The 25,168-nt window shown below is 52.0% G+C and overlaps 1 protein-coding gene across 1 annotated transcript in view; it reads left to right on the top strand.

Moving 5' to 3' along the window:
- Window positions 1–1,824: 1,824 nt before the first annotated feature.
- Window positions 1,825–25,168, top strand: part of HSPA12A (heat shock protein family A (Hsp70) member 12A) — a 70,809-nt gene continuing 47,465 nt past the window's right edge. The window contains exon 1 of the mRNA XM_082611587.1: window positions 1,825–2,017. Within this exon, the coding sequence (XP_082467713.1) occupies window positions 1,975–2,017 (43 nt within the window). The 5' untranslated portion in view covers window positions 1,825–1,974. The remainder of the gene's footprint in view (window positions 2,018–25,168) is intronic.

Genomic DNA, 25,168 nt, shown 5'->3' with positions numbered 1-25,168 from the left:
AGGGAGCCTCAGCCCGGCCATCTTCATGCAGTGGGGACATGTGAGCTGAACCGGGAAGGCAGCTCTCGGGTTGATGCAGGGCCAGTGGCGGCCCTTCTACTCTTCATCCTGAGCCTGCTTGTCCAGGTTGTCACCTGGACAGCTGCCTCAACCCTTCCTCTTGCCTGTGTTTGGGTGCTACATACTCTTGGCCTCCAGACCATCTCTTGGGTCTGCCTCTGAGCAAGCAAGCCACCTTGGTAAGGAGAGGGTGCTCTGTAGGAAGACACTGTTCTCTACTCTGGAAGCCCCCCTTCCATATGCCCCTACCGCCCACTGCCCCACCCAACTGGCCATTGTCCACTTTTTAAAAAGCTTATGACTTAATAATATCTAATACTTGTTGGACTGCATATCATGCACCAGACCCCAAGTGAAACATAGTACACGCATCATCTCATCTAGTCCTCTTCAGTCTTAGGAAGTGGGTTCTCCTGTTGTACCCATTTCACAGATGAAAATACTAAGGCTCGGAGAGGTTAAATAACTTGCCCGTGGTCTCACACACAGTCAGAGACTGTACATTTGGGATTTTTAATGCAGGCAGATAGACGACAAGTTCATCCTTTTAACTCATCACCCAGACCATTACCCTCTGAGCAGACCCCAGTCTCTGGGCTCTCCCTGTAGCCCTCTGCCCACCCCCTCTTCCATAAACGGGCTGCACGATTACACCTCCCCTAAGTGCCATTTTGGAGTTGTGGCCCATCTCAAGGCAGAGGGAAAGCTGGTGGTTTTGACCTAGGTGGAGATTCCAGCCTGGGCACTTACTTTCTGTGTGTGTTCTTGGCATCATCACTTAACACCCTCAAACCTCAGTTTTCCTATCTGCAAAATGGGGACCTCTGGTCCCCAACTCTAAGAGTTATTCAGAGAAAGTGAGATAAGGCTCTTAAGCTCTTAGCATAATGTTAGGCCCAAGGGGAAGGATCCAATGACTGTGATCATTAGAATCTTATCACGGCCCTGGTTGCCTCTTTGCACGGTGGACTCAGAAGCCACCTGGCCAGGACGGAACAGGTGCCCATGGCACGTGTGTGGTGGAGCCAGAGGACAGGGGGAATGAATCACTGACCTCCCAAGCTCTGAATTATTAATGTCGTTATTCTCAGACTTGTAAGGAGGGCCCGGGTGTGAGCCCACATATGGAAGGCTCCACGCAGCCTCCGCAGCAAGCGCCTCCCGGGTCCCGAGTTGCCATGGAGTCCGGCAGGCGGCCTGGAGGCGGACGCCCGCGTCGGTGCCCACAGCACCGCCCCGGCGCAGGTCTTCGGTCTGCGGCCTGAGCGCTGGCCGCGCCGGGTTCCGCCTTTGCTCGGGTCCTTGACCGCTCCTCTGGGACCCTAGGGGAGAGAAATAAACTGGAGCGGGCGTCCTCTGGAGAGTGGGGTGCGTGTGCAGTGCTTGCTGTAGGGCTTCAGCCCCCGGCCGTTCCAAAGGTCTGGCGCGTAGCGGGGCCGAGGGGGCCTGAAATCCAGTCCCCGCCGCTCGCCCATCCGAGCGCCCTGTGAGCGCCTGCTTCCGGCCGGCTGGCGAGCCACCGGGCCCGGGTCGCGCCACCACCCGGGGTGCGGCCGCCTGGGGGCTGAGCCCTGGAGAGGAGGGGCCCGGCTAGGCGCAGCGGGTCCGGGCGGGAGGACCCGGGGCTCTCCGGCTGGGCCGGACGCCGCGCCTTCCTTCCCAAGCGGGCAGGCTGGGCGGGGCGGGGCGCGGGGCGGGGCGGGGCGCGGGGCGGGCCCTGGAGGAGCACGGGGAGGAGCCCGAGCGGCGGCGGCGGCGGCGGCGGCGGCGGCGGCGGCGGCCGCGTCAGAGCAGTGCTCCTGCTACCCGGCGGCTCAGACCCGGCCCGAGCGCCCTCCGAGAACACGGACAGGGACCTGCACGGGCACGGGCGCGGCGCCGGAGGCTCCTCTCGCGGGCGGGGGCTGCGCTACCATGGCGGACAAGGAGGCCGGCGGCAGCGACACTGGGCCCCGAGGTGAGCGCAGGGTGCGGGTCCTGCGGCTGCGGCGGGGCGGGCGGAGGAAGGGATGAGGCGCGCTCGGCGCCCCGCAGTCCCCTCGCGGGCCACGGAAAAGTAGGCGCCCCTGCTCCATCCTTCCCTAGCAGGCAGGGCCGGGGTCAGCACCGCGGCGGGGCCTGGAGTCCAGGGGGCCAGGGGTGGCCCGCTGGTCACGTGCTCCGCTCCCAGCTGGGGTGCAGACACTGCGGCGAGGACCGCAGCCCCCGCCCGGACACCCCACTGTCCCCGCCGCGGGATGTCACCTCCTGTGGGGGCCCAATGCACGTCTGGGTGAGGACCCTCCCCCATGTCCGTCCCCTGCGTGCTATGCGGGGACGCCCACGCTGGCCATTTAAACGGCCGGCCTCGGGGTGACCCGGTGTCCCCAGCGGCTCATTTTCGTCACTCAGCGAGGCGGGGGTGGGCACCAGGGGGAGTCAGAGCTTTGGACCTGTTCTCTCACCCCGACGAGGCCGGACAGACGCACCCGGAGTGGCGGCTGTAGCTCCGGGCCGAACTGCATCTCACTCTCCATCCCCGCCCACCCCCGGGCGGGGATTCTCTGGGCTGAAGAGGAGGGAAGCGGCGAGGGCTCCTCTAACCCTTCTTGCCCGGGCTTGGGGGGAGGAGACGGCGCCCAGTGCAGGGGCAGACGCTCGCGTTTCGCAAATGTGCCAGGGCCGCTTTCTTTGGGAAGCGTGGTTCAGGCTCAGAAAGTGGGGGGAGGGAGGGTAAGGAGCGAGACTGGACCTGGGAGTGGGGGAAAGAGGAGGGGCAGCTCTTGGATCCCAGGGCTATAAATCATGGCTTTCGCCAGCAGAGGGGACAGGCTGGCCAGGATTGTGGGTCCCAAGTGGGGAAAGTTGGGCGCACGGAGGATGCCGCGCGTCCCTGACCTGCAGGGCCTTGGCAGAAGCAGCTCCTGGAGGGGAGCGTGGCCCGGGGGCTTCCTCCGGAGCGACAAGGCAAGCCTCCTAGCGCGGAAGAAATTAAAATGCCTAGGGCGTAAGGGAAATTCTTCCAGGAAAGGAGCGCTCGGCTCTGCGGGGACCCCACCGGAGCTGGGGAAACTGATTCAGGTGGCAGCACAACCACCACGAGAAGTGTACTCACAGGCTTGCTGTCTGTGGCCGCGTCCCCTCGCCCTCTGATGAGCTCCGAGTCGCACCTGCCCCCTCCCCAACCCATTGTTCCTGCGGATCTGGGAGGTGCCTCCCAACACGGCACTGCAGTGGTGGGGGAGTGCTGGGGGGAGGGGGAGATCCTGACAAGGCTCATTCCTGGAAGGGACGTGGAGAGTCCAGGCGGGGCCTAAATACAGCATCCCGAATCTGCCCCCCTCCCCTGCCCTTCCTCAGCTGGCAAACACGGGCAGTGGACTGGAGGCTGTCTTTGTCTGAACATCACTCAGCAACTGGATTGATTTATCTTTTCCCCACCCTTCTCCTTTAAATAGGAAAAAAAAAAAGCAGGATGATAGGGAGGCACATCAGAACTGCTAAGGATTGCTAAAGCTTAAGTTAGTGAAGCAGTTTCTTGCCTCTCATGCTAGAATAGTGGGTGGCTATATCCAGTGCAAGGTTGGCCATAGGATTTGTCAAATCAGAAGAGTGAGCAGCGATATGTACCAGCCTCCTCCCCCGCTTTGTCTAGAAAAATGGAATTCAGCACCTCTACCCTGCACACACTCACAGGGCACTGTGTAGCTGTCTCTTCTCAGGCTGAGAGAGCTCCCCATCCAGGATGGGGAGACATGCGGGGTGTGCTGGGCCACCTGCCACTGCTCCCTGCATCTATTCTAGAGTGTTTCTTCACTTCCAGTGATCTGTGGTTCCAGGCATGCTGTGACAATTCCAGGCACATGGACTTGGGACACAGAGCAGGCTGTCCCTGGCAGCTCACTGCTTCTCTCTGGCCTCCATCCCTTCATCTATAAAATGAGAGATATTAATAGTATCTCATAGGAGCTGAGCCTGCTCACCCACCACCTAACACATCTATTTCTAAGGTTTCCTCATTGCATATTCTGTCCTGGGCAATGAACATGCATTATTTTATTTTTTAAAGCCACACAAGAAACCTGGTACCAGCATTGCCCTTTTACTGGGTAGGAAATCTAAACATAGGTTGAATGACCTATCCAAGGTCACATATCTAGTGGGTATTGATTTGGACCTAGGCCATCTGATTCCAGGGCTCCAGCCCTTCACCACCATCCTGCATAGCCCCTGTGGGCCAGTAATTACCATTCTATTAGGGACATAAAAATGATTGTTGTAGATTGTTGTTGTTATTTCAAGGATTCTCTCGGAGCCAGAGGCATCAAAGTGTGTTGGGACTTGTGAGCAGTGGGAACCCCGGGTGGTGGGGTATGCTAGAAGGGATGGCCACAAAGCTATAAAACTTCTCCCAGTAAATCAAGTGGGGGACGTGCCTGTGAAACAAGAATGGCAGGTTGGTAGTCATTGAAGCTGGGTGGCGGGTACCTGACGGTTCATTACTCTTCCATTTGCTTTGTATGTGTTTGCAAATTTCGCTAATAGAACATTTAAATTAGTTACTTTATAAAATCAGAAGATCCACCCTTTAACCCCTGGAGCTTTGGACCAAAAAGGCTGAGATGACCTTCAGTCTTGCCCCCACCAGTACCTGAGTTGGTTGACATGTGGAGCCCTAGAAGGATGAGGTGAACTGGGGGGCTGGTGTGGTTCAGGCTGGACTAGCTCCTGTGGTGACCGAGTCAGGGCTAGATGTGGGCAGTGGAAACCAGGTCATTTGCTCCAGGGTGGGGGGAGGGTAAGGAGAGGCACAGCAGGCAGGGGTTTTGCCTGGGTTGGGGGTAACTCTGGAAGCAGTGCTTTGGGCTTTGGAGATGGGATTCTTACCATCCTGGCAGATAATCATAATAAAAAATAAACATTTTAAATTGTGACATTTATTGAGGACTTAGTTTGTATTGAAATCTGAGAATACTGAATTATCTCACTTAGCCCTGGTCACATTTGTTATTGAATGAATGACTCTAGGAGGGGACACTTTCACCCCTATTTCACTGAGGAGAAAGCTGCCAGGCCAGCGTGGCACATCTGGAAATGGGCTGAGTGAGGGTTAGGAGGTGGCCTCGCAGCATGTGCTGGGCCCTCCGGGAGTTTTGTTGAGCATCTGCATGAATGAGTGCATGACTAATAGAGTGGGGCTGCCCCACTTTCCTGTGGCCACCGAACTCCGGATGGGCGTGGAAGGGTACTGGTTGCGGCTCCCAAAGGAGCCAAGAAAAAGTCGAAGTGATGCTCTGGGTGTCACTAGTTAGGGCTGTGGCCATGGGATCCACCTACATGTCCACACCTGCCTTGCAGCTCTGTCCCCTGTCACCGTGATGCACCCCTGTGCATGTTTCCCACACTGTCTCCTGCATTTCCCAGAGCCCTGTCATCTCCCGTGGCCCTCATGCAGTTCCCCCTGTCTGGAACATCCTCACTTTCTCTAGCAAACTCCTGCTCATCCTTCAAAACTCAGCTCAGGTATCACTTCTCAGGAAGCCTTCCTGGACTCCTCCATTTGGATGAGATCCTGCCTGTGTGGGGCAAAGACTTTGGTGCTAACCATGGCTAATCCCAACTAGCGTTCATTCCAGTCTCCTATGGGAATATCCCACTGACTCCCCCAACAGCCCCATGAGGTTGGTGTTATTATTACCCCATTTTGTTGATGCGGCAGTTGAGGCCTTTGAGAAATTTTGTAACTTTGCCCAGCCAATGAATCTATTCACCCAGCCAATGAATGCTGGAGATGGGGTATGAATTGGTCATGGAGCCTAAAAGATTGTGCTCTTTCTCTCATTCCCTTTTCTCCCAACAGGGGCAGGGACTGTATCTTTCATTTCCATACTCTTAGGGAGGCACATAGTAGGTGCTCAACAAATGTCCTACTGTGTGTTGAGTGAATCTCAGTCGGCAAGCTGTGAGGGAGTACAGCAGTGGGGAATGGCATCCACATCCTGCCCACTCCACAGGGAAGTGGCGCTTCTAGAAACGCGAATGCTCAGGAGTGGGTGGAAGCTGGAGGGGGAGGTGGGTGGGGTTCAGTCAATCCCTAAAGAGATGCGACCTTGATTCCAGCAAGGCTTTGAGTGACGACTCAATCTTGTGGGGGCGAAGTGCTCTCGTCGCATAAATAAGCCTCTCTGGCGAGGGAGAAAGCTTCTTTATTATTGCTGCGCATAATTAGAATGGCTGGGAGGAACCAGGGGTTTAATGACTAAACAGCATGTGGCAGGGAGCGATCGCCTCCCACCGGGCCCGCCCCCCGCCCCCGCAGCGGGCTCTGCAGATCCTTGCTGCGTTACGTTTATTGCAAATGACTCCCAGTCCCGCTCTTGGTCCAGACGTGCATTAGGGGTGCGGAGGGCTGGAGGAGCCGAGTGGCTTTGGAGCCCAAAGACTGTGGGTCAACTCCACCTAAGGTTTCCTTGCCTGGTCTGTGAAAGGGGTGCATGATGCCTGCTGGGTCTGTTGTGGGAAGAGTGAAGATAACGGATGGGCAGGAAACTGTTTTGAACGCTTTTGAACACCTTTCCCCATCTTTGCAGAGTCCACTGGTGAGAAGCAAGAATGAGGGCAGCTGTCACCCAGGGCTGGTCCTGGAGCGGGTGGTGTCAGGAGCCACACTTTTTGGCCACTGGACATTCCCTGGGGTTAGTTACCACAGTGGTTCTTTTTTTTTTTTTTTTTTTTTTTTGCGGTACGCGGGCCTCTCACCACTGTGGCCTCTCCTGTTGCGGAGCACAGGCTCCGGACGCGCAGGCTCAGCGGCCATGGCTCACGGGCCCAGACGCTCCATGGCATGTGGGATCTTCCTGGACCAGGGCACAAACCCGTGTCCCCTACATCGGCAGGCAGACTCTCAACCACTGCGCCACCAGGGAAGCCCACCACAGTGGTTCTTAATCCTGGCTGCCTGTTAGAAGCACCTGGAGAGTGTTTTAAAATTCCTGGTGCCCAGGCCTCATCCCAGAACTATTATATCAGGACCTCTTTGGGTGAGTGGCCAAGTTTGAGAATCACTGAGTTTTCACATGTCTGCATTTCAGACTTGGGACCTTAGCACGTGGGAGTGGAGGGGAGGGACAGACACAGTCCACTCCGTGGTGCTGGACTGTCTGAGTCACCAGGGAGTCTTAAGCACCAGCCCTGTGTTAAATACTTCACCTGTCTCATCTCATTAACTCTTCGTAAGTACTCCACGAAGTGGGTGATTTTACACAAGGGGAAACTGAGGCTGAGCGGAATTAAGTGCATTCCCCCCGGTGACCTAGCTCTCGGGGGTGGTGCTAGAACAGAGCTCAGGGCTGTCAGGAAAGCCTCCTCAGGCACCTCTTATCCTCAGGGAACTGCTTCTCTATCTGTCTTTAGCTACTTGAGGTTCCCCTTTTTTGTACTGACCACCCAAACTATAATGTATTATTTTATAAATTGACCTACTGTTTTTCTTTAATGCACTTATTTTAAGAGTCTTATTTATATCACTTCCATAAATAGGAAACCTGTATCATTTCCACAAACAGAAGGTAACCATAGCCCAAATGCATGGAACCCACATGAAGTTAGTACACTTTAGGCAGATCCTGCTGCCTGCAGAAGGTTTTCTGCTGAGGCTGTGCTCTGGATACAGAGGGAGACTAGAGAGTTTTAGAGGAGGTCAAGGACATGGGAGCAGCAGACTCTTTCATGGAATCAGGTTCAAGAGGGTCTTGAACAGGAAGGGAAAAGCTTTAGGAATCACCTGGGGGGAGGTCATTAAAATTCTCATTCCCAGATTTTCTGGAATTAGACCTACCAGGGAAATGGGGCCTGGGGATATATTTGCAAAGCCCATCAATGAGTCTTATAATTGGTCGAGAATTAGTGTGAAATGTGACTGCCTAGTCCCTGGTCCACCAGGGGAATGGGACCCTCCCTCTGGGGATCCCTGCACTAGAGTGTGCCGCTCTGGGTTGGCCAGGTGGGGAAGAGAGAATGTTCCAATGGGATTTTACAGGGGCAGTCAGCTTGGATTCCAATCCTAGCTTCACTACTTATCAGCAATGGGATTCTGGGCAATTTACTTACCCCCCCCACCTCAGTTTCCTCATCTGTAAAGTGGGAATAACCTATGTACCCATCCCAGAGTGGATTTTATTTACTCCCATAACCCCTGCTAAGTGCTGAGTACACCTCCTGGTTCATGGTGAATGCTTGCTGTTGTCCACTATTGTTTATTATTATGAATCCTGTGGATGGAGATAGGGCAGTTATCAGAGGCTGCATTTCATCCAGGAGGCTCAGAGGAAAGAAGGGCTGAACGAGATCCTACTGCTGGGAAGAGGCAGACACAACCTGAGCCTCAGGCCCCGCGGCTTCTTGTCCAGCAGGCCCAGGTCTTTATTTTATTTATTTATTTATTTAACATCTTTATTGGAGTATAATTGCTTTATGATGGTGTGTTTGTTTCTGCTGTATAAAGTGAATCAGCTCTATGTAAACATATATCCCCATATCTCCTCCCTCTTGCGTCTCCCTCCCATCCTCCCTATCCCACCCCTCTAGGTGGACACAAAGCACCGAGCTGTTCTCCCTGTGCTATGCAGCTGCTTCCCACTAGCTATCTATTTTACATTTGGTAGTGTGTATATGTCCATGCCACTCTCTCACTTCGTCCCAGCTTACCCTTCCCCCTCCCTGTGTCCTCAAGTCCACTCTGTATGTCTGCATCTTTATTCCTGTCCTGCCCTTACGTTCTTCAGAACCTTTTTTTTTTTTTTTTTAGATTCCATATATATGTGTTAGCATATGGTATTTGTTTTTCTCTTCCTGACTTACTTCACTCTGTATGACAGTCTCTAGGTCCATCCACCTCACTACAAATAACTCAATTTCATTTCTTTTTATGGCTGAGTAATATTCCATTGTATATATATGCCACATCTTCTTTATCCGTTCATCTGTTGATGGACACTTAGGTTGCTTCCATGTCCTGGCTATTGTAAATAGAGCTGCCATGAACATTGTGGTACATGACTCTTTTTGAATTATGGTTTTCTCAGGGTATATGCCCAGTAGTGGGATTGCTGGGTCATATGGTAGTTCTATTTATAGTTTTTTAAGGACCCTCCATACTGTTCTCCGTAGTGGCTGTATCAATTTACATTCCCACCAACAGTGCAGGAAGTTTTCCTTCTCTCCACACCCTCTCCAGGATTTATTGTTTGTAGATTTTTTGATGATGGCCATTCTGACTGGTGCAAGGTGATACGTCATTGTAGTTTTGATTTGCATTTCTCTAATGATTAGTGATGTTGAGCATCCTTTCATGTGTTTGTTGGCAATCTGTATATCTTCTTTGGAGAAATGTCTATTTAGGTCTCTTCTGCCCATTTTTGGACTGGGTTGTTTGTTTTTTTTGCTATTGAGCTGCATGAGCTGCTTATAAACTTTGGAGATTAATCCTTTGTCAGTTGCTTCATTTGCAAATATTTTCTCCCACCTCCTTCATCCCACCTGAGGCCCCGATGGCTGAGAAGAGGAGAGATAAGTAGCACGACCACATAATTTATCTTCCAAACTGAGATACTCAGAAAGTGAACGGAGTCACTATTAATGCTTTCACTGGGGCAAGAGGCATAGAGCAGAACTGTCCCGGCAAACCCAGACACACGGCCACCCTAAAGATAAGTGGACTAAAGTCAAGATGCATACTCTGCAGGTCACGGTTCCCCAGAAGGGGCGTGGTGGAGCAGCTGTCGGCCCCTCCTGACATCTACAGCTGCCAGGTCACGTTTAAGGCTGGAAAAGGAGGGTGGTCCTGGCCGAGCTCAGAGCAGAATCTGCAAAGCTCCAGATCTGGGGTGTCTTTTTGTCTTCTTTATGGTTTCCTTTGCTGTGCAAAAGCTTTTAAGTTTCATTAGGTTCCATTTGTTTATTTTTGTTTTTATTTCCATTTCTCTAGGAGGTGGGTCAAAAGGATTTTGCTGTGACTTATGTCATAGAGTGTTCTGCCTATGTTACCCTCTAAGAGTTTTATAGTGTCTGGCCTTATATTTAGGTCTTTAAGCCATTTTGAGTTTATTTTTGTGTATGGTATTAGGGAGTGTTCTAATTTCATTCTTTTACATGTAGCTGTCTAGTTTTCCCAGCACCACTTACTGAAGAGGCTGTCTTTTCTCCATTGTATATTCTTGCCTCCTTTATCAAAGATAAGGTGACCATATGTGCATGAATTTATCTCTGGTCTTTCTATCCTGTTCCACTGATCTATAGTTCTGTTTCTGTGCCAGTACCATACTGTCTTGATTACTGTAGCTTTGTAGTATAGTCTGAGGTCCGGGAACCTGATTCCTCCAGCTCCGTTTTTCTTTCTCAAGATTGCTTTGGCTATTCGGGGTCTTTTGTGTGTCCATACAAATTGTGAAATTTTTTGTTCTAGTTCTCTGAAAAATGCCATTGGTAGTTTGATAGGGATTGCATTGAATCTGTAGATTGCTTTGGGTAGTACAGTCATTTTCACCTTGTTGATTCTTTCACTCCAAGAACATGGTATATCTCTCCATCTGTTTGTATCATCTTTAATTTCTTTCATCAGTGTCTTACAGTTTTCTGCATACAGGTCTTCGTCTCCTTAGGTAGGGTTATTCCTAGGTATTTTATTCTTTTTGTTGAAGTGGTAGATGGGAATGTTTCCTTAATTTCTCTTTCAGACTTTTCATCATTAGTGTATAAGAATGCAAGAGATTTCTGTGCATTGATTTTGTATCCTGCTACTTTCCCAAATTCATTGATTAGTTCTAGTAGTTTTCTGGTAGCATCTTTAGGATTCTCTATGTATAGTATCATGTCATCTGCAAACAGTGACAGTTTTACTTCTTCTTTTCCGATTTGGATTCCTCTTATTTTTTTTTTTCTTCTCTGATTGCTGTGGCTAAAACTTCCAAAACTATGTTGAATAATAGTGGTGAGAGTGGGCAACCTTGTCTTGTTCAGGTCTACTAGGTCTTTAGAGGAGAGCTGGTGCCTCAGGATGCTGACCCTGCTTGGCTCTCACTTAGCCCTTTGCCAAGGCTCTGAGCTCCACGATGGGTTTCTGACTGGGGCACCAGTGGGGTTCAAGGTCTCTTTGCATACCTGGGATCTATCCAGGGCTGCCCAACCTCTGCCTTCAATGGACTCCCAGACCACCATCGGAAAGACTTGGCCTGCCGTGAGGACACCCCAGATCTGGAGCTTTGCAGATTCTGCTCTGAGCTCGGCCAGGACCACCCTCCTTTTCCAGCCTTAAACGTGACCTGGCAGCTGTAGATGTCAGGAGGGGCCGACAGCTGCTCCACCGCGCCCCTTCTGGGGAACCGTGACCTGCAGAGTATGCATCTTGACTTTAGTCCACTTATCTTTAGGGTGGCCGTGTGTCTGGGTTTGCCGGGACAGTTCTGCTCTATGCCTCTTGCCCCAGTGAAAGCATTAATAGTGACTCCGTTCACTTTCTGAGTATCTCAGTTTGGAAGATAAATTATGTGGTCGTGCTACTTATCTCTCCTCTTCTCAGCCATCGGGGCCTCAGGTGGGATGAAGGAGGTGGGAGGGCGTGTGGTTAAACTCGAGCTTTTGCTTCTGATGCTTCTAGGTTCAGATGTGTTTAACATCTGGGTGTAACATTGCTGTGCCTCAATTTCTTCTGCTGTAAACAAGGGTGAATAATAATCCTGCTCCACTGGGGTGTATTGACTACTAAGTGAGAGACAGCATGTCCAGGGCTGGACATGAGCCTGGTATCTAGAGGGGGGCTCAGTAAGTGGCTGTAATTGATTATTATCATTGCTGGTTTGATTGGGGAGATGTAATGGTTAAAGGTGGGGTCTGGAGCCAGACTGCCTGGGCTCAGCTGTGGGCTGTGTCGTTTACCTGTTCTGTGGCCCTAGTGAGTTACTTAACCTCTTAAAGGCTCAGTTTTCTCATCTGTAAAATATGGATTGTAATAGTCTTCTTCATATGGTTTTTGTGAGGGTTAAATGAGTTTATACAAGAAAAGCACTTAGAACAGAGCCACAAAGTAGACACTAAATTAATGTTAGCCATTATTATTAGCTGTTCTTGTTATTACGGATGAAAGTTCCAAGTTACGTTCTTGTAGTCAGGAGTATTGTTTCCTACTGTATTCGTTTCCAGTGTATTAGTTTCCTACTGCTGTTGTAAAAATGATCACAAACTCAGTGGCATTAAACAACACAAATGTATTATCTTACAGTTTGGGGGTTGGAAGTAATTCCAAACTGGGTCTCATCGGTCTAGAGGCAAGGTGCTGGCAGAGCTGTGTTTCTTCTGGAGGCTCTAGGGGAGAACCGGCCTCCTCGCATTTTCCAGCTTCTAGAGGTCACCTGCATTCCTTGGCTCGTGGCCTCTTCTTCCGTCTTCAAAGTGCATCACTCCAATCTCTGCTTCCATTGTCACATCTTCCCCTGACTCTGCCCCTCCTACCTCCTCTTATAAGGACCCTCGTATAAGGATCTCTTATTAGGCCCACCCGGATAATCCAGGATAATCTCCCTCTTTCAAAATCCTTAATTTAATCACATCTGCAAAATCCTTTTTTCATATATTCATGGGTTCCAGGGATTAGAACACAGGCACATTTGGGGTAGGCGGCGCGTTTTTCAGCCTACCACAATCAGAAAGATTTAGGTGCATTGGTTAGAGAGTCTTCAGCCTGCCCCAGGAGCAGTGTGAATGTTGGGAACTGTTCTCCTCTGTGTTTTACATCTGTCAGGTTCCTCTTGAATCTGCTGCATGATGCCTTCCTAGAGTTTGGGTTGTTGGTCAGCCCTTGGCTTTGAATCAGTCCTGGTAGGGTCTTTGGAGACACTGCCACTTTTGGGACTGGATTAGATCCTTCTCAGGGGCCTATGGAATCATTGAGATCTAAATCAAAAGTTTATTGGCTCCCAAGTGGGGCAAACTATTAAATTAATATAGAATTAGTGAAATATCTACAAAATATCACATTATATCTGCTTTTGCTGTGTAAGACACTATCCCAGGATTTAATGGTTTAAAACAATAGCTATTGTATTTGCTCCTGATTCTATTAGCAGGTCTCTGCTGGGTAGGTCTTTTACTGGCTTTGCCTAGGGTCACTAATGTGACTGCAGCCATCTGATGACTCAGCTGGGCTGGAGAGTCCAGATAGCCTCACTCATGGGCCTGGGGGTTGGTGCTGGCTGGCAGCTGGGTTCTTTCTCCATGTGGTCTTTCATCCTCAAGGAGGCTAGCTCAGGCTCCTGCACGTGGTGGTCTCAGGGCAGCAAGAGGAGGAGTGGGGAGGCTGCAAGGCCTTGAGACCTTCCTGAGAAGTCATTCTAGTCCTCAAAGCAATTCACCAGGCCAGCCAGAGGCAAGGGGTGGAGAAATAGACTCCACCGCTTAATGGGAGGTGCTGCAAAAAATTTGCGGCTATTTTTAATCTAACAGAGTCAGCTTGACTCACATTTTACAAGTACAAACCTTAAAAACTTGTCGTACGTTTTCAAACAACTCGTAGGTTGGATTTTCTTACTTTTTAAGACGTTCTGTGAGTGCATGCCAGTTGTCCAGAAATCAGCCCTTTGTAAATCAGCCCTTTGTAAACTGTGAGATGTTACTCACAGTTGAATTTTCTTCAAAGCCACTTCCCATTATCTTATACCTGAAATTATTTGTTTGTTTGTTACAACATGCGTTTCTATGATTGATGAATGGGGGAATGATGTGGGTATATGTGGAAGCTGTGTTGGCTCATTGGCAAATTGTCCCTGTGTGCTTATGTTTTGGTAGATCAGGATGGGCTTTCTCATGATTAAAGATCAATAAGAATTAAGAAGAAAATGGAAAATGTGTAGATTCACCTTCCTTTAGTGCCAGTTGTGGCCATTTTTTATCTTTCCATCCCCTTAAGCTGTATGGGAAAGCTCAGAGGGCAGATGAAGGAGCTGGAAGGCAATGCCCCTGTAAGGAAGCAGTGGTGCAGGTGACATTCTGGATGGGGCTTTTCATTTTGGTGAGATCGGTCTCTGTAGGAAGTGAGTGCCCCTGAGGTCCTTCATCTCAAAGGAGGAACAGGAGCCAATGACTTATTCACTGTGTGGTCTTGGGTCCAGGGCCCGGTGGCCGCTGGACCAGGATATCACTCGAGCCGTTACTGGTTTTGGAAAGGCTCAGGTGCAGGGTTCTGTAGGTGTTGACTGATATGCACCAACCCTATTTTCCCCATGAATCCTGTTGTTTTTAATAGGATTTTGCTGAATGTGAAGATTTTCAGGGAAATACCTGTATGTACAGCCCTCACCTAGGAACCATCTCCTGCAAATGACTTATTTGGGTTACTAGCACCATAACTACCTGTAGGAGACAGTTTTTTTCTTTTTCTTTTTCTTTTTTTTTTGCGGTATGCGGGCCTCCCACTGTTGTGGCCTCTCCCCTTGCGGAGCACAGGCTCCGGACGCGCAGGCTCAGCGGCCATGGCTCACGGGCCCAGCCGCTCCGCGGCATGTGGGATCCTCCCGGACCGGGGCACGAACCCGCGTCCCCTGCATCGGCAGGCGGACTCTCAACCACTGCGCCAGCAGGGAAGCCCAGTTTTTTTCTTAATAGCAATAGATAACTAGTGCAGTCCTATTTTCCGTTCTTTTATGAATTGAATGAAATAGCAGATAATAGGTTTAATAAAACAGTTTTAATGTCTGTGCTTGGCAAAATAAAAACTTTATGACACTTTATTAGGCCCACATAGAGGGGATTTTATTGCTTGGTACATTGAGGCATCATGGAACCAGAATTGGTGGAGATCTGGGGGCAGAGTTGCTGTGCAGATTTGAGTCTTTATCAGCCATCAGCACTTGGTGTGACTTTGATGATCAGAGTGAGAAATGGTTAAAGCTAGAAGGTACAATTGGGCTTTCAGCACCTATGAGCCAACCTCTTCATTTTCCTGATAAAGAAATAGAATCCTAGAAAGTGGCAGTCACCTGAAGAGCACACAGTGACCTAGTGGCCGAGTAGGGTCATGTTGTCCCTCAAGGCAAGCGAAGACTCTGCTTGTCTGGGTTGGGATACTGAGGATGGGAGAGGCTGAGGATAGGGACATTGGGGTGGCAGCACCCAGCTTGGGCCCTGGAGGGGCCAAGAAAGGGGAAGAAAGGGGATGGTCTAGTCCGAGCAGTGGTGCCAAAGACTCAGCAAAGACCTGATACTGCTGGGCTTGCTGAGTCCTTCCAGACCTGTCTCAGGACAGGCTGCTGGGAGTGTGTGTGTGCATGCGTGTGTGTATGTGTGCACACGTAAGTATGTGTGTGCATGCAGGTATGGAGCGATAGGGAGAGGAAGCAACAGAGGTGGAGGAAAGGGAAGGAAAGAGACAGAGACAGACAGAGGAAGAGAGAGACAGAGACTGTGGAAGCTTCTGGTAGGTCTTCCCTTGGGGTTCGTATGGTTCATTCAAACATGAACCCACAAGGACTTGCCTAGTTGTGGGCACTGATTTTTCCCCAACGCTGCATTCCTTGGGCTTTCCCTGCACATTTACCAGTGAGATCCCAAAGTGCTACATGCCGGGGGCAGAGCCTGAGGTTCTCAGGAAGGAAGATGAGCCCACGGGATGGGATTTATCAGGGCGCAGTAGGAATGTCAGAATTCACTTTGTCCTACTTATTTTTTGATCTAAACCTTGTATGTTGAATGAATAGTTATATGGAAAAAACAGACTTCTCAGTGAGCTATATTATATATATAATGTATAGTATATACACTGCAATGTATCTATAGTTATATAATTATATGTATTATGAAACGGACATGTATTCCTGTAGAATAAGGCCTTAAGATAGCATAAAGCACGCTGAAGAATGCAGCTGGGGTCCTGTTAACAATGCCCCTCAAAGATATTAGTGCGGGGGGAGTGGGGGAGGGCGGGGCCACTTGTTACTGAAATACTAGCAGTGAGGTTGAAATAAGCTGCAAACACAAACAGAAGCCAAAAATACAATGACTGTGGCAGAGGGGTGGCCCTGGGCAGCCTGTGACTCATTAGGAAGTAGTCAGGGATTTCAGTCCCAAGATAGAGGCCCCTCCCACCTCCTTCTGCCAGCAAAGCGCCTCCCTCCCCACACTTCTCCCCGGGCTCACATCTGGTTTTGCCTCACCCTCAGAGAAGAATTTGTCAATTGGTTTCCATCTGTGAAGATGCTTACAATTCAAGGTGACCCCCTCTTGCCTCCCCCGACCCCCAGCTGAACCCTCAGGGCTCAGAGCCCATCGGGGTGCCCTGTGGCCGTCCCATGCACAGTGCCAGCTCCAGGCTTGTTCCCAGATTTGGCGACTGAACAGCAGGACTCCTACCAGGAGGTGAATGAGTAAAGCTGAGAGCAGTGCGGGTTGGAAGGGCTGGAGCCCAGCGGTGGAGCCAGGACCTAGGAGCTCAGGGGGAGGCCTGCGACCCAAGCAGAAAGCTCTCCACTCCCCCGCCCCCGCAGGGTGGCAAGATTTCTGTCTCAGCACCAAGGATGGCCCACTTCAGGCAGGGGACAGCTGGGGACATTTGGAGGGTTGAGTGTTAAGAGCCAGAGCAAACCCACCAAGTAGAGCTCCTCTCCTGGGCCTGGAGGAGGCCGAGAGGTCAAGGCAGTTGGAGAGCTGCTTCCAGGTGGGTCCCTGAGCTGAGCGCTCAGCTCTGGAGGGTAGCGTGGTATGGTGGGACCGACCAGCTCAAGTCCCGGGTGCGAGTCTCAGCTCTGCAGCGTACTCCTTGTGAGGTCTTGGTCAGGACCGGAGGCCTTCCCGAGCTTCTGTCTCCTCATGTCTAGGATGCAGCTGAGAGGTACCGCCTCCTCCCTAGGGTCGCTGGGGAGATTTGCCAGACAGAGCGTGGCCCCAGGGTGCGGGAGCCGGGTGATCTCTGGGAGCGGGTGGAGGCTGGGGGTCCTGGTGCGGGAAGCAGAGGAACGGGCAAGGACCTCGGGCGGGACCAGGACCGCGGCTGCAGGCGCTGCTGGGTGGAGGCCAGCTTCACACCCTGCTCCCCCAAACCCTGCCCAATCCCCTCTGTTCTCACCGTGTCCTGGGCAGAGACTGGGTAAAAACCAAGGTAACAACGTTGGTTCTCATGACCAAAGCGCTACATGTTCATCATGGAAAGTATAATCCAAAGGAAGAAAGGAGGAAACAGCCAGGGCCACGCCCCTCAGAGCAGCCCCTGTTGACCGCTGGGTGTCCAGCCTTCCACGCTTGCCAGGCCAGGTGAGACAGAACCCATAGATGCGCTTTCATAAAACACAGTGCCGTGGGGAAGGGGGTGTTATCCTCCTTTTATAGACAAGGTCACAGAAGCTTGAAAGGTGATGGTTCTTGGTTAAGGCCCCACGGGGAGAGAGTGGGTAGGTGGCCTGATGGCTTCTGAGTTTGGATTTTTGTGTTCTTCAAAAATCCTTGTCCTGGATAATTTCTGTAACACTCCTTCACATGCTTTGCCCCCGGCCACAAGAAAGCCACGCCACAGGACCCCTTGGCTCCCTTACACCACCCACCATCCAGGGAGCAGGGTGGGCTGGGCACTGCCCAGGTGCAGGGCACTGCGCGGGCACGAGAGGCAGGGGGGACTGGAAAAGTAACCGAGCTGTCTCCTCCTAGAGCTCACGGCGGGTGCTGCCTGAGGCGCCTGGGCTCCCAGCTGTGGATGGCTCAGCAGAGCTCTGCTTGAACCTGGACACAGGTGGCCTGGGCCCCAGCTATCCAGGTGCGGTCAGGGGCCCTCAAGGTGGGCAAACAGCAAATTTGCCTGGAAGCCCCAGACCTTCTTTTTGGAGGTGCCTTAGTCGGGGGGAGCAGCAGGGATCTCAGGAACGGGGCCTCTGGTCCCCGCTGGAGTGTGCGTTCCCAGCAGGCAGGAGGCCTCATTACAGCTGCCTCGTGGGCTCCCTTTAGGAGCGGTCAGGTCCCTTCTCACCGGAGCAGCTTTGTGTCCTTCTGTCAGTTTCCCCGCAGGTACCCGTGGCCTGCAGAGAGCAGAGCGGGGTTCAGAGGGGCGAGGCTGCGGCTTGCTGGCAGGCCTGCTGGGGCAGGCGGGAGGGGTGCGCAAGGTGGCTGGCTGGCGGCCTGTGGACAGAGGTTTGCTCATGCATTTGAACTCATTGCCTATAATTAAAATGGATGAGAGATTTCACCTAAAAATCTGATTCCTCTCTTGGGTGGAGCCAAAGCACGGTCACTCCTCTGGACAGGGCAGGGGGTCTCCAGTGTGCAGCCTCCATCACCCCTGCTGTCCCTACCTTGAATTTTCTTTTCTCATCCCACTGTTTTTCTCAGAACCGAGTTAGGGGAAAGTTCTAGTACTCACATGGCAATAACAGTGGGGCATCAAAGGGCCTCTCCCGTAGCAGGGGTCTTTGGTGACTTGGGGGGCAGGCAGAGCTTGGATTCAAGCTGGCTTTGCCTCCTGCCAGCTGCAGGCGAGGTTTTCTCTCTCTCCTCACGCCTCCGTTGCCAGAAAGCAGGTGCAGGGTGGGTGTGAGGATTAAGTGAGATGGTGCCTGCAATGCCATGCCCGGGATGTGACATCTACAGCCCAGGCTATAGGCGCCCTTCTTGTTTGCTCTTTATTGTTATAATTGGTAGAATTCACATACAGTAAAGCATACAAATGTCAAGTGTGTAGCTCGTGGATTTTACATATGTAAAATCCATATACTCAGGTGTGGTGGGCCCAATAATGGTCCTTCAAGATGTCCGTGTCCTACTTTCCTGGAACATTCACATATGTTACCTTGCATGGCCAAAGGGACTTTGTAGAAGTGATTGCATTAAGGGATTTGAGATGGAGAGATGGTCCTGGATTATCAGGGTGAGCTCAGTGTAACCCCAAGGGTCCTTATAAGGGCAGAGGGACAGTGGAAGGCAGGAGGGCCAGAGTCAGAGATTCGGAGGCGCTCTGCTGCTGGCCTTGAAGATGGGGGGAGGGGACACAAGCCAAGGAGTGCAGGTGTCCCCTAGAAGCTGGAAAAAGCAAGGAAGTGGATTTTCCCCTGGAGCCTCCAGAAGGAACGCAGCCCGGTTGACACCTTGATTTTTAGCCCGGTGAGACCCGTGTCAGACTTCTGACTTCCAGAACTGTCTGGTCTTAAGTCATTGAGTTTGTGATCATTTATTACAGCAGCAATAGGATGCTGATACGCTGTGTAACCACCACACTAGGCAGGATACAGGACATTTTCATCACTCCAGAAACTCCCTTGTGCCCCATCCTGGTCTCTATCTACCCGCCCTGTGAGGTAACCATTGTTCTGATACCTTTCACCTGAGATGTTCTTTCTTTTTTTTTTTTTTGCGGTACGCGGGCCTCTCACTGTCGTGGCCTCTCCCGTTGCAGAGCACAGGCTCCAGACGCGCAGGCTCAGTGGCCATGGCTCACGGGCCTAGCTGCTCTGCGGCATGTGGGATCCTCCTGGACTGGGGCGTGAACCCATGTCCCCTGCCTCGGCAGGCGGACTCTCAACCACTGCGCCACCAGGGGAGCCCCACCTAAGCTGTTCTTGAACTTCATATGAATGGAACCTTAGAGCATCTGCTCTTTCATGACCAGGGTCTTGTATTCAACACAGTGCTTTTGAGGTTTGTTCATGTTGTTGGGTGTACAGGATTTTGTTCCCTTTTTATTGCTGAGTAGTATTTCATTGTATGGCCAGACCATACTTTGTTCATCCGTTCTCCTGTGAATGGATGTTCGGATTGTTTCCAGTTTTTGGCGATTATGAAAAAAACTGCTGTGAACATTCTGGAACAGATCTTTTTGGGGGCATGTACATATTTCTCTTGGGTAGAATCCTGCTGGAGGAGTTGCTGAGTCACAGGGTGGGGATGCTCAGCTCAAGCTGAAATGCTAGGGCTGTGAAGCACGAGCACGGGTCAGCCTGGCTGGCCTTGGGCACCGGAGGCTGATGGCCACCCTTCTTGCCCACAGTGGTTTCCGGGGTGCACACGTGGTGGTAGGGGGCCTCCTCTGGTCCAGGGCAGGGGAGTAAGTGGCCCGCCGGTGGACATGTAGGTGGAAAACCTCAGTCAGCAGGTGTGCGCTCTGGGCCTCAGAACGGTGGGTGGGCCTGTGCTTCCTGAGTACCTGCTCTGCACCCAGTTTGGGGCTGTCATTTTCTCATGGGTCTTCCCCTGTGGTCTCCACGCAGCCCTGTGAGGGGGAGCAGTTGTTAGCCCGGGTTGCAGCTGCAGAGACTGAGGCCCAGGACAGAGTCCTGTCTATGGCAGAGCTGGTGCGGGTGGAACCAGGTGTCCTCCAGCCCAGCTAACTCTGTGTCCTTGGTCCCGTTCCCCACTCCTGGAAGAGTAGTTCAAGGCTGTGCCTGGTGGGAGGGCAGCCACAAGGGTCAGCTCCTCCCACGGGAAGGTTAGTGGGGCCTTTTCTCCCTGCAGACCGGTGCACGAGAGGACCTGGGGGATGGCGGATGGCTTCCCAGATGGCAGAGAACACAGCCCAGCTGGTGCAGGGTGTTGTCTGGGGACAGTCACGATGGGGCGGTAGTGGTGCGGGCCCTAATGGAGCTGTCTGATTGGTTAAAGCGTTAGATCTGATATGAAGGGCAGAGGAGAGCCACAGCAGGTGCTTGGGGCTGGGAGTAACCTGATGAAATTGGTGGCTGTGATGTGATGTGAGCCGGGGGCAGCCGGGAGGGAGGGTGCAAGGCCTCTGGGGAGCTCTCCACACTGCTCTCTCTATCTTTGCTCGTGCTCTGCCCTCTGCCTGGGGTTCCCTCCCCATCTTGTCCACTCAGCAAACTTGCCCTTCGAAAGGCCAAACAGCATCACCCTGGGGCTGCCCACTCCACCTCAGTCCCCCATGGCACTCACCATGGTGTCTAATAAAGAGTTCATGGGCAAGATAGAATTTTCCGGTGTTCTTTTTTTTTTTTTTTTTTTGCGGTACACGGGCCTCTCACTGTTTGGCCTCTCCTGTTGTGGAGCACAGGCTCTGGATGCGCAGGCTCAGCGGCCATGGCTCACGGGCCCAGCCGCTCCGCGGCATGTGGGATCCTCCCAGACCAGGGCACGAACCCGCGTCCCCTGCATCGGCAGGCGGACTCTCAACCACTGCGCCACCAGGGAAGCCCTCCGTTGTTCTTAATTACAACATTTAAATTGAAGTCACTTGCTCTGTAGTGGCCTGAGAACTCATAGTCGGATTCTCATAAATTAAATACCCACGTGATGCATATCCACTAGACAAGACTAATGGAGCCCAATGGGGATGGGGCAGAGGAGGGTGTGGGCGGGCACAGGGGGGGTGGGGGATGGGACCCTCGTCCGCTCCGCTGACGGACTTCCCAGGAAATGCTGAAGTGATGCCCCGTGGCCCCTGCCTGCTTCCCTGCTACACATTTAGCTTCCGGAAGTCTTCTAGTTCACTAACGCAGACTGTCCCCAGACTTGTGTCCAAACCTTTGGGACCTTCCCAGACTAGGTGTGTGGAGAGAGAGGGGCAGAGAAACGCGGTGGGGAGTGCGGGCCCATGTGGATGTCCCTGTGACCAGCTGCCACTTTCCCAGCCTGAGGCATTCCCATGGGCCCCTCCTGGAGGTCACTGTCCTGTGCTCAGACATTCCCGGCTCAGCGGGTGGGGCTGTGCCTGGGGGGTGGCAGGCTGGTCACTCTGTATCTGGAGCATTCTGCTCTGAAGGGGAGATGGCCCCTGACTAATTGAGTTCCAGACGGAGGAGCTGTTAAAGAGAACCGTGAGGCCCGAAGCCCTCGTGTGCACGGTTAGACTTAGTGCAGCGGGCAGGCCTGGGTGCCAGGAGGGACAGGCCCGCGGCGCAGCAGCAATGGAAAGCTGGAGGCACACCACCCTGGGCTTATGGAGGCCCAGACGGCTTCCTAAGCCCGAGGTTGGGCAACTGGCCATCCACAGGTAGCAGCTAGGGCGCAAAGTCCCATTCCTTTGACCTCGGTTCTTGCTTATCTGGGCCCTGCAGGGGCTGGAACCAGGGGTCCTGGGAGGTCATGTGTCCTGAATACTCATGCACGAATATCATGCATGCACCGGGGGTGTGGGCACCCGTGATGCATCTGAATTGTTTGGCATCTGGGGCCATCTGTGTGGCCTCCTTGTGGGCCCTAAACATAATATGCATTTTATTTCCTGCGGTTCATATGGTTTTGAGGCTTGCCTTCCCCACCTCAGCTCAGGAGAAGATGTGGAAGGACCCGCGTTTGCTTTTCTGCGTGGTAGGTATGAGAGATACGGGATTGGCAGGGGTTTGCGGTCTGTTTGCTCTTACCCTGCTGTAGCGATTCACCCCAAGGGTTTGGTTTAGTTTGGTTTTCATTGTAGTTGACTTGCTTGAAGTGCAGATTAAAAAACAGATCAGAGGGCTTCCCTGGTGGCGCAGTGGTTGAGAGTCCGCCTGCCGATGCAGGGGACACGGGTTTGTGCCCCGGTCCGGGAAGATCCCACATGCCGCGGAGCGGCTGGGCCCGTGAGCCATGGCCGCTGAGCCTGCGCGTCCGGAGCTTGTGCTCCGCAGCGGGAGAAGCCTCAACAGTGAGAGGCCCGCATACCGCAAAAAAAACAAAAACAAAAAAGAGTTTGGTGGTCAGCATCTGCTTGCTCTGGGACAGGAGCTGGGTCTGGTGTATCGGTGGGGAGGCTCTGTGGGCCTCATCACAGCTGCTTGGCCTTAGGTGGGCCATGGGGTGCTCTGGGGGACCCTCTGGGTCCTGGTGGCTTAGGGTTTTCCCCCTGCTCTGTGGAGTAGCCTGAGGAAGTAAGCACCATTCTCAGGAAAGTACCTTAGCATGGTCTTTTATATTCTTTTGGCAAAGGCTTTGAGCAAATTCGGTCCTGGGGGAATTATCTACTAGTTTGCTTTGTTTTTATCTCCTGTTACTGCTTGGAAGTTAGATATTCGATTTCAACTCCTTTCAAGAGTAGTTACTCTTGAAATTTTGCCATGTATACTTAATTTAGCAAAGTCTAAAGTTAATCAATATCTTAACCCAGTTTACTAATTCCATTTTTGTAAGAAGGTCAATCCATCAGTGAAGGTTTTGTATAAAAAGAGTAAGAACTAGGGAGTTTAAACTTAGTCTTAAAAGACTCTGAATGGACTTTCTTTCCTTCCAGCTGACATGAAGCCTTCGCCCAGCGTGTGGGAATGGTCTGTGTACAGGTGCCAGGCTGCCTGCGCTGGAGGGCATTTGGTCGCCCCCTTGGAAGCCCCCCTTCAGGCTGCAGTGGATGGGCCATGCTTGACCTCCCCAGGGGATCTTTTGAGCCCCTTGTGGCATTTCTCTTCTCTTTTCCTTTATATTTTGGGAGCAGGAATTTCTCAGGCAGGTTCCTGAGCACCTCCCCGCCTAGGACCCAGGCTCAGGCAGTGGGCACTTGCAAATAGTTAACAGAAGAATGTTTTAATGCTGATGCAGTTTGCCCTCCTGCTAAGATGAGGCCGTGACTCCTGCTGAGGGCTAGTGTGGCTGCAGGTTATCAGGTACCTTCTCCTGACATTTATTCCAGAATCCCTTGAAACTACTTATCTGGGGAGAAGCACCGACAAGCCCCCTGTCTGTAGCTCGCTGTCAGGATGCCTGACCCTTGGGAGTCTCCTGGCCCTTTAGCTCTGGCCAGCCGGCTTCAGAGCATCTAGGGGAAAAGTGAAGACACAGCTGGTGACCTGAGGCACTGACGCCGCTCTGGGCCCACGTTCTTGTGTTGCTAAAGAGTGGGGTATCTGGGGACAGGCCAGTGCCAGCTGTTGCCCCCGGCCTAGCTGTAGTCGGCAGCCATCCTGGAGGTGGGCTAGGAGACAGTTGTCCTTACAGTGTGGTTTCCTGCAGCTCTTTGATTTTTTTTTTTTCTTGAGATATAATTCACATATCATAAAACCCACCATTTTAAAGTCTACAATTCAGTGGTTTTTAATATATTCACGAGGTTGTGCAACCATCCCCACTATCAACTTCCAGAGCATTTTCATCACCCTCAAAAGAAACTCATATCCGGGCCTCCCTGGTGGCGCAGTGGTTGAGAGTCCGCCTGCCGATGCAGGGGATACGGGTTCGTGCCCCGGTCTGGGAGGATCCCATATGCCGCGGAGCGGCTGGGCCCGTGAGCCATGGCTGCTGGGCCTGCGCATCCGGAGCCTGTGCTCCGCAACGGGGGAGGCCACAACAGTGAGAGGCCCGCATACCGCAAAAAAAAAAAAAAAAGAAACTCATATCCATTAGTAGTCCCTCCCTATCCCCCCTCCCTCCAGAGATCTGATTTTTCACTGCTCTTTGCTGCAAGTTTTCCATGGTACAGGCTCAGGCCTGGAACCTGAGGGCCCCTGGAACCTCAGGGCTGGAATGTGGTGGAGGGAAGGGACTTGGGCATTAGAGACAGGCACTTACTAGCTGTGAGATTTTGGGGAAATGCTTAACCTCTCTCTGCCTTGGTTTCCTCTGCTGTTAAATGGGGCTAATATCTACCTATTTCTTACCTCATTGGGTCGTTTGTAAAGATAAAATGAGACACTGTGAGGAATAATAGCTACACTGGTTAAGACCTTTGCCTGCATTATTCTTATTGAATCCTCATTAATCTCAGGAAGTAAGAGTTATCACCTCTATTTAATACAGAAGGAAAATTGAACCACCAAGGAGCTTGGTAACTTGTTCAAGATTGCACAGCTGTGCATCAGTTTTTAGCTGCAAAGCATGGAAAAACTGACTTTATCTTGTTTCTAGAAAAAGGAAATTAGTTATGACCATGAATGGGAAGTCCAGAGGTCTGGCAGGCTCCAAGGCAGGTACTAGGCAGCTCATGGACCCACTGAAGGATGGATGGAGGTTCTTTCCGTGCTGGCTGCATCTTGGGCTGGCGGCAAGATGGCAGCCACAGGTGTTGGCCTCATGGGCTCGCCTGAGAGTCAGGATGTTTCCTTCCCAGGAGCCTCCGGCAGACTTCCCTTCATGTCCCATCAGCCAGAGCTGTGGGTCACAAACCCATTCCCGTGTCCATGATTGGAAGGGGAAGGGGGTTGTCATGATTGGTTCAGACTACCCAGGATCTACCCTGGATCTGGGGCAGGGT

This window comes from Mesoplodon mirus (assembly GCF_964341445.2).
Source record: "Mesoplodon mirus genome assembly, chromosome: 2".
NCBI classification, from domain to species: domain Eukaryota; kingdom Metazoa; phylum Chordata; class Mammalia; order Artiodactyla; family Ziphiidae; genus Mesoplodon; species Mesoplodon mirus.
This window is presented reverse-complemented; position numbering and strand designations above follow the sequence as displayed.